Raw genomic sequence first — 15,802 nt, forward strand, 5'->3', positions numbered from 1 at the left:
TTGTTTGCCTATTTAATCCTGCTCCGCCCTCCTGACCTTGCTGGCCTTCATTGTAATTTCTACTCTTATGTTAGCCTGGTGCTTAGTTACCTTTCTCAGTCAGTTTAGCTAGGTCTTCGGACCTTTATGTTCTATGTTGTGTGTTTGTCTTTGACTGCTACAATTTCTGCTAGGAGGTGCCCAACTTTATCCCAGTCCCTAGTTCTTGTAGGGATCCCTCCCTTGCATCTATAGGTCTTCGTACAGACTAGCCGAGGACTTTAGCGGGTCTGATCGCAGGATCAGGTTCCCCGTTACATCGTAGGGATCTAGCTTAGTTCTATTGTAGGGACAGATCTCCTTTCTTTCCTTAGTGCTTGTAGCAGATCATAACAATTCCCACTTAAAGGAGTAGTCCGGCCTTAGGCTACAAGCGTGCAGTCACGTGCCAACTAGACGTGTGCGGCCGGACAAGTCTAGTCGGAATGTGGCACCAGTGTGCAAAATGGATGATTCACAAGTGTGCAGTCACATTGAATGACTAGACTTTTAGCCTAACCCCGGACAACCGTGAAAACTCCATTCTCTGCATAGGTGTGGTTCCTACAGGCAGGGTGTGAATTGATGAGATATTTTCTGACAGAACCTGTGGACAAGTCATACATTTCCTAGATGGGAATATCTCTTTTATACAAAAATGTAAAGCTTTATTTGCAATCACATCATGTATTAAGAAATGGGAAGAAATATACAGATTTCCAAGAATTTATTGTATTGTGCGGATGCCTGTACGTGCCCATTACCCTCACTGACTCACCTGACTTTGGTAAAGAAAAAAACACTACAAGGATTTTCTGAAGATTAGATTTTAATTGCAAATCATAAATGCAAATCTAATAAAATAATTTGCTCTAACATTTCATTAGGAAATAAATAAATACAAAGGCAAGACCAATTTTGTTGGGAAAAAAAAGGACTAAATGTGGAGGAGTCGGCAGATTTACATATCTGAGAGTATTAGGAAACAAATAATAGATGCTGAAAGTAAAGTTGTGGAAATTTTTGGAATTACATGGTATGTATAATAAAATGGCAGATTTATATTATATACACAAGAGGAAACTGAAAACTTATATGGATACAGAAGAGTGATCAGGTCCTGTAATCATCATAAGAGCAGATGCCTGGGCAAATCTTCTTTACAATGCATTTTACATGGTTGCCCATGGTCGGTTCTTTACATTAAAGTGCACTTGTTGTCTACTTACAATGGTGGCAGCCACTCTGTGGGCATCGCCAATATTCCACCCACTGAGTTATGATGGGCTGCATTCACCTCAATCACTTTCCAGCTCATAGAATAGCTGACTTCACTGCCAACAGGTCACACTTACAGATGAAAAGGGACAGAAGAAGAAGAAAAAAAACGAAGAAAATAAAAAATAAGGGTCTTTGTTTTTATTTTCTTATAGCATGAACATGAACACAATGCTGGCGGGTCACCATGCCCTGCTTGAATTGTCACTCCGTAGAAGTCCAGTATCCCTGAGTAAGGAACCGCTGCGGTGCAAGATGATCTCAGCACCGCAGGGAAGATCGTCATCTAGAAATGTGAGAATACCTTCTTCCTTTCTGGGCTTCAGATGATACTTTTATTTCTGCTACAATTGTTCTGTAAGCCACTTAATGCCTGAGGGAAGGCTGTCTCTTCAGTAATGGATCATCATACACCCAGCACTCTCCGTCTTCGTGGAAGAGCTAGGACAAGAAGACATCATCCATTATTTATAGGATCGCGTTCTGCTAAACGGCGCTTATATCAGTGGCATCTAATAATGTCGTGGATATCAGTATATGTGAGCTGCAAAGCTGTGTCTATTCTACAGTAAAACATTGTTACATGTGTCATCGGAAACTGTAAAACTGCACTGGATGTTTTTTTCATTTTATAGTGGCAGATTTCGTAAGCAAGGAGTGGAGCGTTTGCAAGCTCTTTGCTATAGAACTTTTGAGTGCAGCTCTGAAGTTGGCTGGATCGGGCTAGCTTCAGTGCTTTGCACTCCTCCTATGCCGGCTTGCAGCATTGGAGAGTGCACTGTTAAGACTGGCGGCTCAAACTAAGCTGCTGCTCAAAACTGTCAATAACTAAGAGTGCACCGGCAGGGAGCCGGACAGCAGAGGAGCGGTGCGCTCCACATTCATGTATGGTGGACACGCACTGGTTTCGAAGTCAATAATATGCCTCGTCCATGTGATTCCTAACTAAACAGGTCATACACATTACATATGATTGAAACCCAACTATTTTGGTCAATGTGTATGGCAGCAGCCCCGTGTAGTCAATAAGCCTGATTTTGTGCGTACAAAAGTTCAGTCCTGTCTGTCGAACAGTGCAAAAGATGCTGCAGGCTAGAGCAAATGTGCATGATTATAAGGAAGAGGGCGCTGTTCATGTTTGTCAATCAAATTGTGTCTGGACAGTTTAATAGAGGTATTCTCATCTTATAAAGTGGTGTAAACATGGTCACAATGACGGCGCATCCCCATGCCCTGCTTGAATTGTCATGGTGTACCCTGAGTACCGCTGCAGAGTAAGGGGGCTTCATTACTATGGGTATTGGACAACCTCCACTGTTTAGTAGACGCAGATGACTTAACGATGTGCCCCCCATTCCTCTGCACAGCGGCATCTGCCCACCTCCTGTGCAGGGGAAGTACATCACAGCTCTGTACAAGTAAATGGAGCCCGGAGCATTTCCCTGCACAGCCTAGCAGAGGAAAAATGAGAAAGGGATGTAGCATAACACTAGCAGAGGACCTCCTTCATTCTCAGGATTTGCCATCACTTTGGTAAGACGGAAACAACCTATTTAAACACCGATTGCAAAGACAACAGTTTAGGATTTAGTAACAGATTTCCAGCTTTGCCTTGAGACCTCACATTCGTTCAAGCAAGTAACAATTTGCGTCTGCCGATAGGACTCTTCAATGTGCATCTCAGGATGCACAAGAACAGGAGGAGACGGAGCGGTTGCTGACTGGTCACATATACGTTCAAGACAGGTCCCATAAACAAGACGTGTGCATTTGGCCCATAAGATAAAGTGCAGAGTGAATCCATATCATTTATTCAAGTTATTACTAATATTTTTTTAAAATACCTTCAAGGGTGGAATTACACTTTAGCCTTCATCATACAGATAGTGGCGGGAATGATGCACTTACCCGAGTCTCCCATTGTTCCTCCTTCTCTTTGCGCTCCCTTGCTTCCGTTCGCTGTTTCTCTTCCAGGCGGTGCTTTGCCTCCGTGGCTGCCTCAATGTCTCTGATTTTCAAGTTATACGTGACATCTTTCCATAATCTGTCAAAAGGGGAGTACAGATTAAAGGGCATGTTCACCTTTGGTGATCATTTTTTCTCTTAAATGCATATATTTAGAGCTAGATATACATTTTACACTTGGGGTTCTTTAACATTTTGTCCAACAATCTGGCTTTTACAGGCTTGGTTTTGCAGCACATTCAACTTTGTTGTGGTCTGTAGTCCTAAATCAGCTGGGAGGAGCTCAGAAAAATGAAAATAAACTCGCCTTTCATTCTATCTGAATGAGCTCACTGGCTAATTCTCAGTTGGCTCACTCTGCAGTCAGCAATAGACAGTAAAACACAGAGGCTATATAAAGCAAAAGGTGCAACATTTTTAACATTTTTGCTTTTTAGCTCAAATGCATACATTTAAGAATAAAAAAAAAAAAAGTCCCCAGAGGTGGACAACTTTTCTATAATGAAAAAAGACTTGTGCATCAGTCTGGTGTGCACAGCGCCAAGTCACATGACAAAGTATAACCCTTTACTTTGGTATTAGGTGTACAGATGTTGTTGGCGGACTTAATGTGGTTCAGTCAGAAATATAAGATAAGGAATAGTGATCCAAGGTGATGACACCATGCAGAAAGAAAACTTACCGTCTAGATTCATGTTCTATCTGATCCTCTAACTTCCGAACCCTTTTCTTGACTATAGGCATTTTCTTGGTATCTATAAAAACTACATTCTCCTGTATAAAAGAAGAAGAATGATAAATTATAAGACAAAGTTGGCATATAAACACTGTGGATCCAAAGGACATTGAGAATATCTCTGCTTGTAAGAGAAGGCTGCTAGTGTCTATAGTCATACATTTCCGCACTTTAGATATCATTCCCTTAAATGGTTAAAAAGCGACATCTCTGTACATTAGATACCACTGCTCTAATTAAAGGGGTACTCTAAGTAATAAAATGGCCTCCCATCACATAACGCAAACCGCAGCCTATCCTAATCATGTATCAGGATGGGCTGCAGTCTGAAGAAACACAGCTCCCGAGACCTGTGTCTCAACTGAGAGAGGAGCTGCATTGTAAGCAGACAGCCGAAGAGAAGGGCTGTGACCTGAGAATAAATACATATTCTCCTCGGCTGATTAAGTATTTTATCTTCAGCCTCAGCCCTCCGTGCGCAGTCTGCCAAAGATTTATTCATTCTCCGGTCACAGCCCTGCTCCAGCAGCTCGCCAGTAGGTGTGCATTCAACTCCTCTGTCAGTTAAGACACAGGTCTCAGGAGCAGCATTTCTTCAGACTGCAGACCGTTCCGACATGTTACTAGGACAGGCTGCCATGTAAATAATGTGACAGGAGCCCCCTTTAAGGTAGTATGTAGATCATAACTTAAAACATCATGTGAACAGACTGTCTAATATTCTATATAACTATATGAAGTTATTGGCAGACTTAAAACTGAAATTTAACCATGTGAATGCAGCAGTGAACATTTCTATGGATATTTGGTCTATTACCCCATTTGCATATTTTGCATACATGACGCCATTCCACTCTCCTTCCACCGAACATATCGATTTCCTGTCATTGGGAGGACTGAAAAAAATTAAAAAAACAGACATTGTAAAGCTCGATTTATTGATATTCCATAATGGGTAAAGGGACATATGGATTTATTACCTATCCTTTGTGGGCATATGCTTAAGGTGATCTTAGCGGATGAAGCATTGTGTAACATTGACATAAGTAGCACATTGACTTAGGGCCATGACTTTCAGGCTCCACGTCTCATCAAATCAGACACATATGATAAATCTGTGCTGTTTTAGGTCCCTCATTTTTTATCAAAATGCAGGACTGGTTTATCAAAAGAGTTAGAACACAGTCAGCTATCCTGATATTTTAGAAAATAGTAATAGTCAGTCAGTATCTGTGCATGTTTAGGACACAAAATGCTGAGTACATGGAGAGTGTGGGGACGAATGAAAGACGGGACCGGGTTCTGAATGTAGGAAAGGAGTACTGAGAACAGTTAATTAGTGACCTCAAGTGATAGGCCAGCCTAAAAAGATGCGTCTTAGGGAATGCTTAAAACTTTGGATACTGGGAATTACATTGAATGTTTGGGGTTGTGCATTCCAGAGTACTGGTGCAGCACGAGAAAAGTCCTTGAGACGGCAGTGGGAGGGTCAGAATATGGAGGATGTTAGTTTTAGATCATTAGCATTATAGAAAAGCATGGGTAGGATTCTATTGCAAAATGAGTGAGGATGTAAGGCAGTGCAGAAGTGTGGACCGCTTTCTTGGAGACTGTGATAACAGTAAATATTCCATAGTGGAAGGTCAACCAGTGCAAGGACTGGCATCCCGCTCCTGGAGCATTGCAGCAGGTACGTGTTCACACTATTAGAAGTTTGACAGCCTTTTTTCTGACCATGTGTCCCTCCCATTCAGTCACAGGTGGTTTTAACTAGCTCTACCAGCCCATACATTGTAGGTTAAAAGCCCAAGCAGAGACATATTGTCCATACAGGCTTACAGCCCAAGAGTGGCATATCCAGTGGTAGTGTAGCGTAGTTTCCCATCATACGAAGGTGACCTTGTCGTGGTTGATGGGCACACATAAATTGGCCAAATTATGCGCAAAAAACCTTCATTTTTCAAAATGACAGTCTAGATACAATATTTCTTATATTTTCATGTATGGAGTGCCGAAGTTCTTTTTGCTATTGAGATTACTCTTTTCTTCAGAGCACCCGAATAGACCAGTGAGCGACCCCTCTCTTTTTTCTATGGCACAGGGGGAAGGCATCAGTGTAGCAGCTGGACAGAAATAGAAGCCTTGCAGCTCCATTCAGAATAGATAGTAGTAGGGAGAATTTAGTGAGATGGAGACAGATTAGTAGGGAGTTGCAGTAAACAAGACAACGGTGAATCAGAACCACAGTAAGAACTTGTGCAGTTTCAAAAGGTAAGAAAAGGTCAGATTTTAGAGTTGATTTTGAGACGTAGGTGACCAGAGTGACCGAGTAAAGTTAAAATTTGAGTAAAATAGAACCAAAATAAAGCGAGCGTGCTTACTGGGAGTTATGGTACTACCAGTGATGGAAATTTCAGGTTTAGGCAGGTTAGTAGGAGCCTATCCAAAAAGTAATTCCAATATAAATGAGTGCACATAGAGCAAGCCTAAAATATCATATAAATGTTAATCCATAATAATCATAAATCAAACAAATGTATTTATTTATTTTTATTGAGGTATACAACTACACGATTAAAAAAAATTAAGAAGCAATGAGAGCAAGGGAAGGCCGATGAGAGACACAAAATAATGAAGATAGGAAGAAAATACAAAAAGTAGCCACCAGATGGCAGAATACTACGGAGGAATGACGATATGAGGTATGTATATGCACATATGTATATCAAGAAAGCTAATTACAATGCAAGTCTGAAAGTTAGAGCTATAGAAATTTGGTGCAATGTAATGCACATGAATAGTGCAATGTAGTGCACAAAATTAAATCAATAGTAAAGAGATTAAGATGCATTATAGTCAGACATGCCTAAAAATAAAAATACAATGTACCAACGCATCGCCCCCCTCCCTCAGACCTTAACGCGCGTTTCGACCCTACTTCATCTGGAAATGCATGTTGGTAGTATTCTGCCATCTGCTGACTACTCTTTGTATCGTCTTACTATCTTATCTCTTTTGTTTCTCTCATCAGCCTCCCCTTGCGTTCATGGCTTCTTGATTTTATTTATTAACTTAAAAAAATGTATTGTGTAGTTGTGCACCCCAATAAATCATTTACTATCTATATACATTTGTTTGATTCCTTATTACTATGGATAACACTTGTATGATATTTTAGGTACCTTAGTAGAGGGAGGAAACAAAAAGAAGTTCAGTTTTTTAAAGATTAATTTTCAGACACATGGAGGACATGATGTTAGAGACAGATAATCACTGGTATTTTGCCGTAGTGCAGGGGTGATGCCACGATAAGATGTGTGTAACTGGGCGTCATCAGTATAAAGATGGCACTGGAAGCCAAATCTGATCACAGTTTGTGCAATAGGGGTGTTGTGTATTGGCAGCCCCGTACAGTCTACAGACATCGTAACGCTGCACAATGTCTCTGAACGTCACTACACATTATGGGGATAGGTCTCTTTATGAATCCAGCATTACCATTTTTTCTTTCAGATTTGGAGTATGTTAGACATACGGAGGTACAGTATACACAGCGATGGGTGCGGTAACACCGCTACGTACAACTTGAAGGCTGTGCAGAGGCGCAGTACGCATATGTATATAAGGCCTTACAAAAGTGTACATGCAGGAAGGTGGAGATTTCCATTTCTATTTGCAAATAAAACTTGTGTCTGACACTTACTAGATCTCTGCTGTTATTCTGTGCTTCTTGCCCCCATAGAAGGGTTTGGTATGAAACGAGATTGTGGCGCTGTATCCAGTTTTGGAACAGTTAATGTTGCATTCTCCTCCCAACTCCACCCAAGGCACAGTCAGTATGGACCTGAGGACACAGGTTTATTTATCCACCGGTTTTCAACACAACAGGCAATGCAAGACCCAAAAGTAGCTTGTAGCCCTGTCTAGAATGACATTTACTCACCTCCCGTAACCATTGGGGAAAGTTAGGATGTAGTGCTCGTCGTAGTCCAAGCAGGTCACACAACCTACAGAGAGAAATGGAGACAGTTTTCATTTTCTTGCAGGTGCAGCTACTTGCAACTTTTTAACTCGTATACAGCAATATAACTTGTGTCTTACCTTGCCCAATATTATGGACTCCGATGGACATTCCCAAAAATTTAGACTTAGTCCATATGTGGGCATTAAACTGTATCCTCTTGTTATAACATTCGGCATAAAAGGCTGAAACTACATAGTAAGAAAAAAAAAGTAAAAAGGTAAAGCTTTTATGTACAGATATATTCAAGGTCATTCATAATATATCACAGCAGGTCCTGTGTGTATGTGTGTTTTTGTGTATGTGTGTGTATACAGAAAAAAAATATATAAAAAAAGGAAAATTGGACATAATTTCACACAAAACCCCAAAAATGGGCAAGACCAAGTTGTTGGCACCTTTCCAAAATTGTGGGTAAACAATTTTGTTTCAAGCATGTGGTGCTCATTCAAACTCACCTGTGGCAAGTAACAGGTGTGGACAATATGAAAATCACACTTGAAACCACATAGAAAGGAGAGAATTTGACTCAATCTTGGCATTGTGTCTGTGTGTGCCACACTAAGCATGAAGAACAGAAAGAGGAGAAGAGAACTGTCTGAGGACTTGAGAACCAAAATTGTTGAAAAATATCAACAATCTCAAGGTTACAAGTCCATCTCTAGAGATCTTGATGTTCCCTTGTCCATGGTGAGCAATATAATCAAGAAGTTTACAACCCATGGCACTGTAGCTAATCTCCCTGGATGTGGATGGCAGAGAAAAATCTATGAAAGGTTGCAAAGCAGGATAGTCCGGATGGTGGATAAGCAGCCCAAATAAAGTTCCAAAGAAATTCAAGTTGTCCTGCAGGCTCAGGGTGCATCAGTGTCAGTGCGAACTATCCAGGGACATTTGAATGAAATGAAGAGCTATAGCAGGAGACCCAGGAGGACCCCACTGCTGACACAGAGACATAAAGCCAGACTGAAGTTTGCCAAAATGTACGTGAGTAAGCCAAAATCCTTCCGGGAAAGCGTCTTGTGGATAGATAAGACCAAGATAGAGCTTTTTGGTAAAGCACATCATTCTGTTTACTGAAAACGAAATGAGGCCTACAAAGAAAAGAACATATTACCTACAGTCAAATATGGTGGAGGTTCAAAGATGTTTTGGAGTTGTTTTGCTGCCTCTGGCACTGGATGACTTGACTGTGTGCAAGGCATTATGAAGGATTTTGGGTTGCAATGTAGTGCGCAGTGTCAGAAAGCTGGGTTTGCGTTCTAGGTCAAAGGTCTTCCAGCAGGACCAGGACCCCAAACATACTTCTAGAAGCCCCCAGTAATGGTTGGAAACAAAACGCTGGAGAGTTCTGAAGTGGCAGCAATGAGTCCGAATATAAATCCCATTGAACGCCTGTGGACTTATCTAAAAATTGCTGTTGGGAGAAGGCGACTTCACATAGAGACCTGGAGCAGTTTGCAAAAGAGTGGTCCAAAATTCCAGTTGAGAGGTGTAAGAAGCTTGTTGATGGTTTCAGGAAGCGACTGATTGCAGATATTTATTCCAAAGGGTGTGCAACCAAATATTAAGTTGAGGGTGCCAACAATTTTATCCGGCCCATTTTTGGAGTTGTGTGTGAGATCTTGTCCAATTTGTCTTTTTTTTCCTGTTTTTTTTATGTTGTTCTAATAAAACACAAAGGAAATAAACGTGTACAATTTATTGACATCTATGGTTTGATTTAATTATCCGCGTGGATTGGATGGGTTGTTAAGGACATCTGGTGAGAATTTCAATAGCACCTTTAGAAATATATTTACTTAGAAAATTGGTGACATGTACAATACTTATTTCACCTGTTGTACGTGTGTATTATAATATACACATATGTGTATATGTATGTATGCATAATATTTAAATATATATGCACAGTGACCTCTCCGCAGGTCACAGAGCATGCCCACAATGCTATAAGATAGATGCAATTATGACTGTAATGAAGAGGTGACGGCAGGGGAGTGATTTTTACACAGCAAGAGGTGTCGGCTTATTATGGGGCTCAGTTGACAAGACTGAAAACTGCAAGATCTAAGAGCTGTCAACGGACTTCATCCACTACTTTCTATGTAATAGCAAATCTGAGCATCAGGTAAAACTATTCACTTACTAAACTTTTTTTTCACCACCACTTTGGTCTCACCGTAAGTCAATGAACCTGCCAACTTTTACATTTTACAATATGTGTACCCTGAAAGGTTTGGATTATTACAGTGTGAAAGTACTGGCAGATTGTACAGGCAATAAATGCCGAGGTCTTCAGCTCTTAGATGCAGACTAACACCTCACTTAGACTTCAGTTTTTCACGGATGTATTGTCTAATTTTCCCGGACAGAACACGTACCCATTAAAGTCTATGAAGTATTTCACACATGCGTATTTTTTTTTTTTTTTGCAGACTGTGTGCACGCAAAAGAAATTATGGAGACGAGTCTGCTACTGATCAGAGAAAAGGTTCAAAATTACCCATAAAAGACTATAGGTCCATGAAAATCATTAATGGGTAGGAGACGCTTAGCAATTTATTTTTATTTCACACGAGAAAACCACTGATGGTAAAAATGAACACCTCGACCAATGACGGAGCCAAAATACTGATGAACAACGGTCTTATTTTTACACACGAAAAAAATCACGGACGTCTGATCGAGGCCTAACATCTTACCCATTTGAGAAAATAAGAAAAAACCTTTTAAGAACTAATAAGATAACAAATAAATAAATTACTGCACAATACCCATGTATGCACACCTCAGTAAGCCAAATTGTATCTATGAATGGAAATATTTTACAACAGCCTTAAATAATAATAATAATAATAATTTTAATAATAATAATAATAATAATAATAATAATAAAAATGTCATGATCCATAAATAAAAGTGAGAATAAAAATTTACACTGAAACTTACTTGGCGGATGGTGTGAGACCTGCTCGGCTACAAAAGTCACATTGTTTTTGGAAGCCCAGGGAACTGGACCTTCAGAAACTTGCTCCTGAAATAAATGATATCAATGCCGTCACATGCAAACTTGACCATGGCGGGTTATGTATTCGTACTATGGTTTTCCCATGTATTTATTTACTAGAACTTATCAAGCAAAATACAAAAGGTTTCACTTGGAATCATTTCTAAAAAAAAAAAAAAAAAAAAATACTCTGGTATGTAGATGTTACAGTTTTTGTTATTGCGCCCCCTGCTGTTCTTTTGCTGTTCTCCGTGAATGTCCACCTAATTTTACCGATGCTGGCGGTCACATAGGCTCAGTCTGAATCTTCTTTTGTGACTCCTGCTGCCGTGGAGCCAAAATCTGCGCTTCTCACCAGCGCTGGACACATTAGGAGGACGTCCAGAGAGGAAATTAATAGAAACAAATCTGTAACTACAATATGTAAACTATTTTTTTTTTTTTAATGATTACAATTGAAAACTTGTTCTGTTCTTCATGATCCAACAGAGAAATTTAGTACTTAAATCGTAAGACAACACCATAAGGCTGTGTGCCCACTATGCGTTTTTTAAGCGTTTCCGCAGTGGCAATTCCGCCACAGATACGCTTACAAAACGCTTGGTAGAAGGTCTGCCATGTTCCCCAATGATAATCCGCATGTGCTGTGCACATGCTGCGGAAATTTCCACTGCGGATTATCATTGCGGAAAAATCCGCAGCACTACCAATTATTTTGCATAATCGCGGCGTTTTCACCGCCATTGACTTGCATTGAATCACTTAATATCCGAATAACTACATGTGCACATGCAGATATTAAGCGATTCACTGTGCGGATGGTACCCGGGTCTGGAGAAGAGGAGACTCTCCTCCAGACCCAGGAACCATAGTACCTGTAAAAAAAAAAAAAAAAGAATTTAAAATAAAAATTAACCTTATACTCGCCTTCTGATGGCCCGCGGTCTTCTCTCCGATGCGTACTGGCTCCCCGGCGGCTTTCGATGGTGTAAAAGGACCTTCCATGATGTCATTTGGTCATGTGACAGGTCACGCGACAGCGGACGTCGGCGGTCGCGTAACCTGTCACATGACTAAATGACGCCATGGAAGGTCCTTTTACACCACCGCGAGCCGTACGAGAGACCGGAGGCACTGGAGAAGGAGACCGGGGGCCATCAGAAGGCAAGTATAATGTTTTTGTTTTTTTTTAATTTACCATTTTTATTCTTTTTTTTAACTATTAACTTGGTCACACTATATAAATCCATGTCGGTTGCATGGATTTATATAGTGTGACCAAGTTGTCAAGAACTTTTCCAAGTGATGCTAAAATCGCCTGGAAAGCGCTTGACAACGTGCATGTGAAATTGCATGTGCAAACCGCGTGACATACGCTTGTTCCTGGCTAATAAAACGCATGTAAAATCTGCATGCGTTTTTTCTGCGATGCAGAAACGCTCAGGAAAAATCCGGAGCATTTCTGCATCGTGGGCACATAGCCTAACTGGGGCTCTCCAGTTATGGGATACTGATCACCTATCCCGAGGACAGGCATTAAATATCAGATTGTTGTTGGTCTACCACCCAGCACTCCTGTCTGATGTGCAGTACCCGGCATCAGCACACAATCTGGTCTTATCTATAGTCACATACAGCAAACAAATCAAGGCAGACATGTCACTCAAAGCAGGGATCACCAAGCTACAACTTGCCTACTTTGGACACATCCTACAAAGAGCGATCACTGGAGAAGGACATCATGGTTGGAAGAATAGAAGGAACAAGGCGAAGAAGACAAGCAACCTGGTGGCGTATATACCATCAAAGATAACGGCGGAGAAGACCCTGGTGGAGCTACTTAGGCTTGCACAAGATCTTCATACAGATCAATCATCCGCTAAGTCGCCATAGGTGGAGATCGAGCTGAAGGCATTAAATAATAAACCTGGCATTGTCACAGTGCCGCTCCGCTCAATGGTTCCATTAGCTGTTAGCAGCTGTTTGTGGGGGGGGGGGGGGGGTGGCTCGGTGTTGGACCCCTAGTGATCTGATATAGATATAGGTCATCCATATCATATGCCCGGAGAACCTCTTTATTGTTTATTTTGCACCAAACACAATTGAACTCAACTCACAGAGTCCTCGTTATCCTGCCCTGGTAGGTCCCAATGACACTGGAAGACTTCTCCAAGGATGGGGTTGTAAGGCTTCTTTGCAACAGAGCCCTTCCTGCCGGCGTGGAAGGCAGACAGGTACCATCTGACCACCTGAACCATCCTGTCTTTGGGATCTTTGAAGTCACCAATACTAAAAGAAACCACAAATGTAATAATAATTGAGAATTTATGGCCCACCCATCACGGATCCCTCCCGCAACGTCACCGTTCTGTGTGCTCTTGTATGGATACCACTACCTAGCTCGGTTCCTTTATGCTGTTGGTGTCTTCGCTTCAGGTTTGAAAGGATCGATAATAACTTATAATGGAGATTGTCAGGTTTTTATTTACTGGATAGACTAGCACAGTCTACTACTGGCCACCAAACTGCAAAGGAAGGCTCTTTTCACAGGCCCTTTTCGCCCTTTTTTTTTTTTAATGACTGTATAGCAAATATCAGTCCATAAAGCTCCCTAATAAAATGGTGAACTGTGTGCGTGTATGTTAAAATAATAAAAAGTTTGGAAGATTTTTTTATTTAGTTGGAGTCTATGGATAACACACAGTACAGACCAAAAGTTTGGACACACCTTCTCATTTAAAGACTTTTCTGTATTTTCTTGACTATGAAAATTGTACATTCACACTGAAGGCATCAAAACTACGAATTAACACATGTGGAATTATATACTTAACAAAAAGTGTGAAACAACTGAAAATATGTCTTATATTCTAGGCTCTTCAAAGTAGCCACCTTTTGCTTTGATAACTGCTTTGCACACTCTTGGCATTCTCTTGATGAGCTTCAAGAGGTAGTCACCGGAAATGGTTTTCACTTCACAGGTGTGCCCTGTCAGGTTTAATAAGTGGGATTTCTTGCCTTATAAATGGGGTTGGGACCATCAGTTGTGTTGTGCAGAAGTCTGGTGGATACACAGCTGACAGTCCTACTGAATAGACTGTTAGAATTTGTATTATGGCAAGAAAAAAGCAGAAAGTAAAGAAAAACGAGTGGCCATCATTACTTTAAGAAATGAAGGTCAGTCAGTCTGAAAAATTGGGCAAACTGTGAATGTGTCCCCAAGTGCAGTTGCAAAAACCATCAAGCGCTACAAAGAAACTGGCTCACATGAGGACCGCCCCAGGAAAGGAAGACCAAGAGTCACCTCTGCTTCTGAGGATAAGTTTATCCGAGTCACCAGCCTCAGAAATCGCAGGTTAACAGCAGCTCAGATTAGAGACCAGGTCAATGCCACACAGAGTTCTAGCAGCAGACACATCTCTACAACAACTGTTAAGAGGAGACTTTGTGCAGCAGGCCTTCATGGTATAATAGCTGCTAGGAAACCACTGCTAAGGACAGGCAACAAGCAGAAGAGACTTGTTTGGGCTAAAGAACACAAGGAATGGACATAAGACCAGTGGAAATCTGTGCTTTGGTCTGATGAGTCCAAATTTGAGATCTTTGGTTCCAACCACCGTGTCTTTGTGCGACGCAGAAAAGGTGAACGGATGGACTCTACATGCCTGGTTCCAACCGTGAAGCATGGAGGAGGAGGTGTGATGGTGTGGGGGTGCTTTACTGGTGACACTGTTGGGGATTTATTCAAAATTGAAGGCATACTGAACCAGCATGGCTACCACAGCATCTTGCAGCGGCATGTTATTCCATCCGGTTTGCATTTAGCTGGACCATCATTGATTTTTCAACAGGACAATGACCCCAAACACACCTCCAGGCTGTGTAAGGGCTATTTGACCAAGAAGGAGAGTGATGGGGTGCTACGCCAGATGACCTGGCCTCCACAGTCACCAGACCTGAACCCAATCGAGATGGTTTGGGGTGTGCTGGACCGCAGAGTGAAGGCAAAAGGGCCAATAAGTGCTAAGCATCTCTGGGAACTCCTTCAAGATTGTTGGAAGACCATTTCCGGTGACTACCTCTTGAAGCTCATCAAGAGAATGCCAAGAGTGTGCAAAGCAGTCATCAAAGCAAAAGGTGGCTACTTTGAAGAACCTAGAATATAAGACATATTTTCAGTTGTTTCACACTTTTTTGTTAAGTATATAATTCCACATGTGTTAATTCATAGTTTTGATGCCTTCAGTGTGAATGTACAATTTTCATAGTCATGAAAATACAGAAAAATCTTTAAATGAGAAGGTGTGTCCAAACTTTTGGTCTGTACGGTATGTCAATGCAGACCTATACACAGGGGCATACATCAGAGGCTTCTGACGGAGGTATACATTAGGGATATGTATATATCAGATAGAAGGAAAAGATGAGATGTGAGCAGACATCTGAAATCTGATGGGAAATAATGCAAGTGTAAAAATAGCCCTAGGGGAGGGGATTCTGTTTTTTTTTTTTTTAAAAAAAAGATCATATAAAGCAAATACCTTACAAATAAGTCTGGATGTGCAAAGAAATCGGCATACATTTCCAGTAAAGATCTTCTCTCGAGGATAAATGTGGGGAGTACAACCTGCAGAAAAGAAAAAAAAGAAAAACCTTTACAAATTTGATATCGCTGTAATCATACTCTTAACGCGCCGGGTCATTTTTCACCATACTGTGCATGGTGTCAATCAAAACTACCAAACAATCCATCATACGGACATGTCGAAGGAAG

General features: G+C 41.1%; 1 protein-coding gene across 5 annotated transcripts in view; it reads right to left on the bottom strand.

Annotated features, from left to right (window-relative positions):
• Positions 1-829: 829 nt before the first annotated feature.
• OSBPL9 (oxysterol binding protein like 9) overlaps positions 830-15,802 on the bottom strand; it is a 101,049-nt gene continuing 86,076 nt past the window's right edge. For all 5 annotated transcript variants that reach the window (XM_073643485.1, XM_073643484.1, XM_073643487.1 and 2 more), the window contains 10 exons: positions 15,570-15,655; positions 13,146-13,317; positions 10,971-11,055; positions 8,099-8,209; positions 7,941-8,004; positions 7,701-7,841; positions 4,815-4,893; positions 3,944-4,035; positions 3,205-3,340; positions 830-1,737 (listed from right to left, as the gene is read on the bottom strand). In XM_073643485.1, coding sequence (XP_073499586.1) covers positions 1,663-1,737; positions 3,205-3,340; positions 3,944-4,035; positions 4,815-4,893; positions 7,701-7,841; positions 7,941-8,004; positions 8,099-8,209; positions 10,971-11,055; positions 13,146-13,317; positions 15,570-15,655 — 1,041 coding nt within the window. In that variant the 3' untranslated portion in view covers positions 830-1,662. The remainder of the gene's footprint in view (positions 1,738-3,204; positions 3,341-3,943; positions 4,036-4,814; positions 4,894-7,700; positions 7,842-7,940; positions 8,005-8,098; positions 8,210-10,970; positions 11,056-13,145; positions 13,318-15,569; positions 15,656-15,802) is intronic.

Source organism: Phyllobates terribilis, unplaced genomic scaffold (assembly GCF_046119375.1).
Source record: "Phyllobates terribilis strain yellow unplaced genomic scaffold, ASM4611937v1 Scaffold_8__6_contigs__length_399053987, whole genome shotgun sequence".
Taxonomy (NCBI): domain Eukaryota; kingdom Metazoa; phylum Chordata; class Amphibia; order Anura; family Dendrobatidae; genus Phyllobates; species Phyllobates terribilis.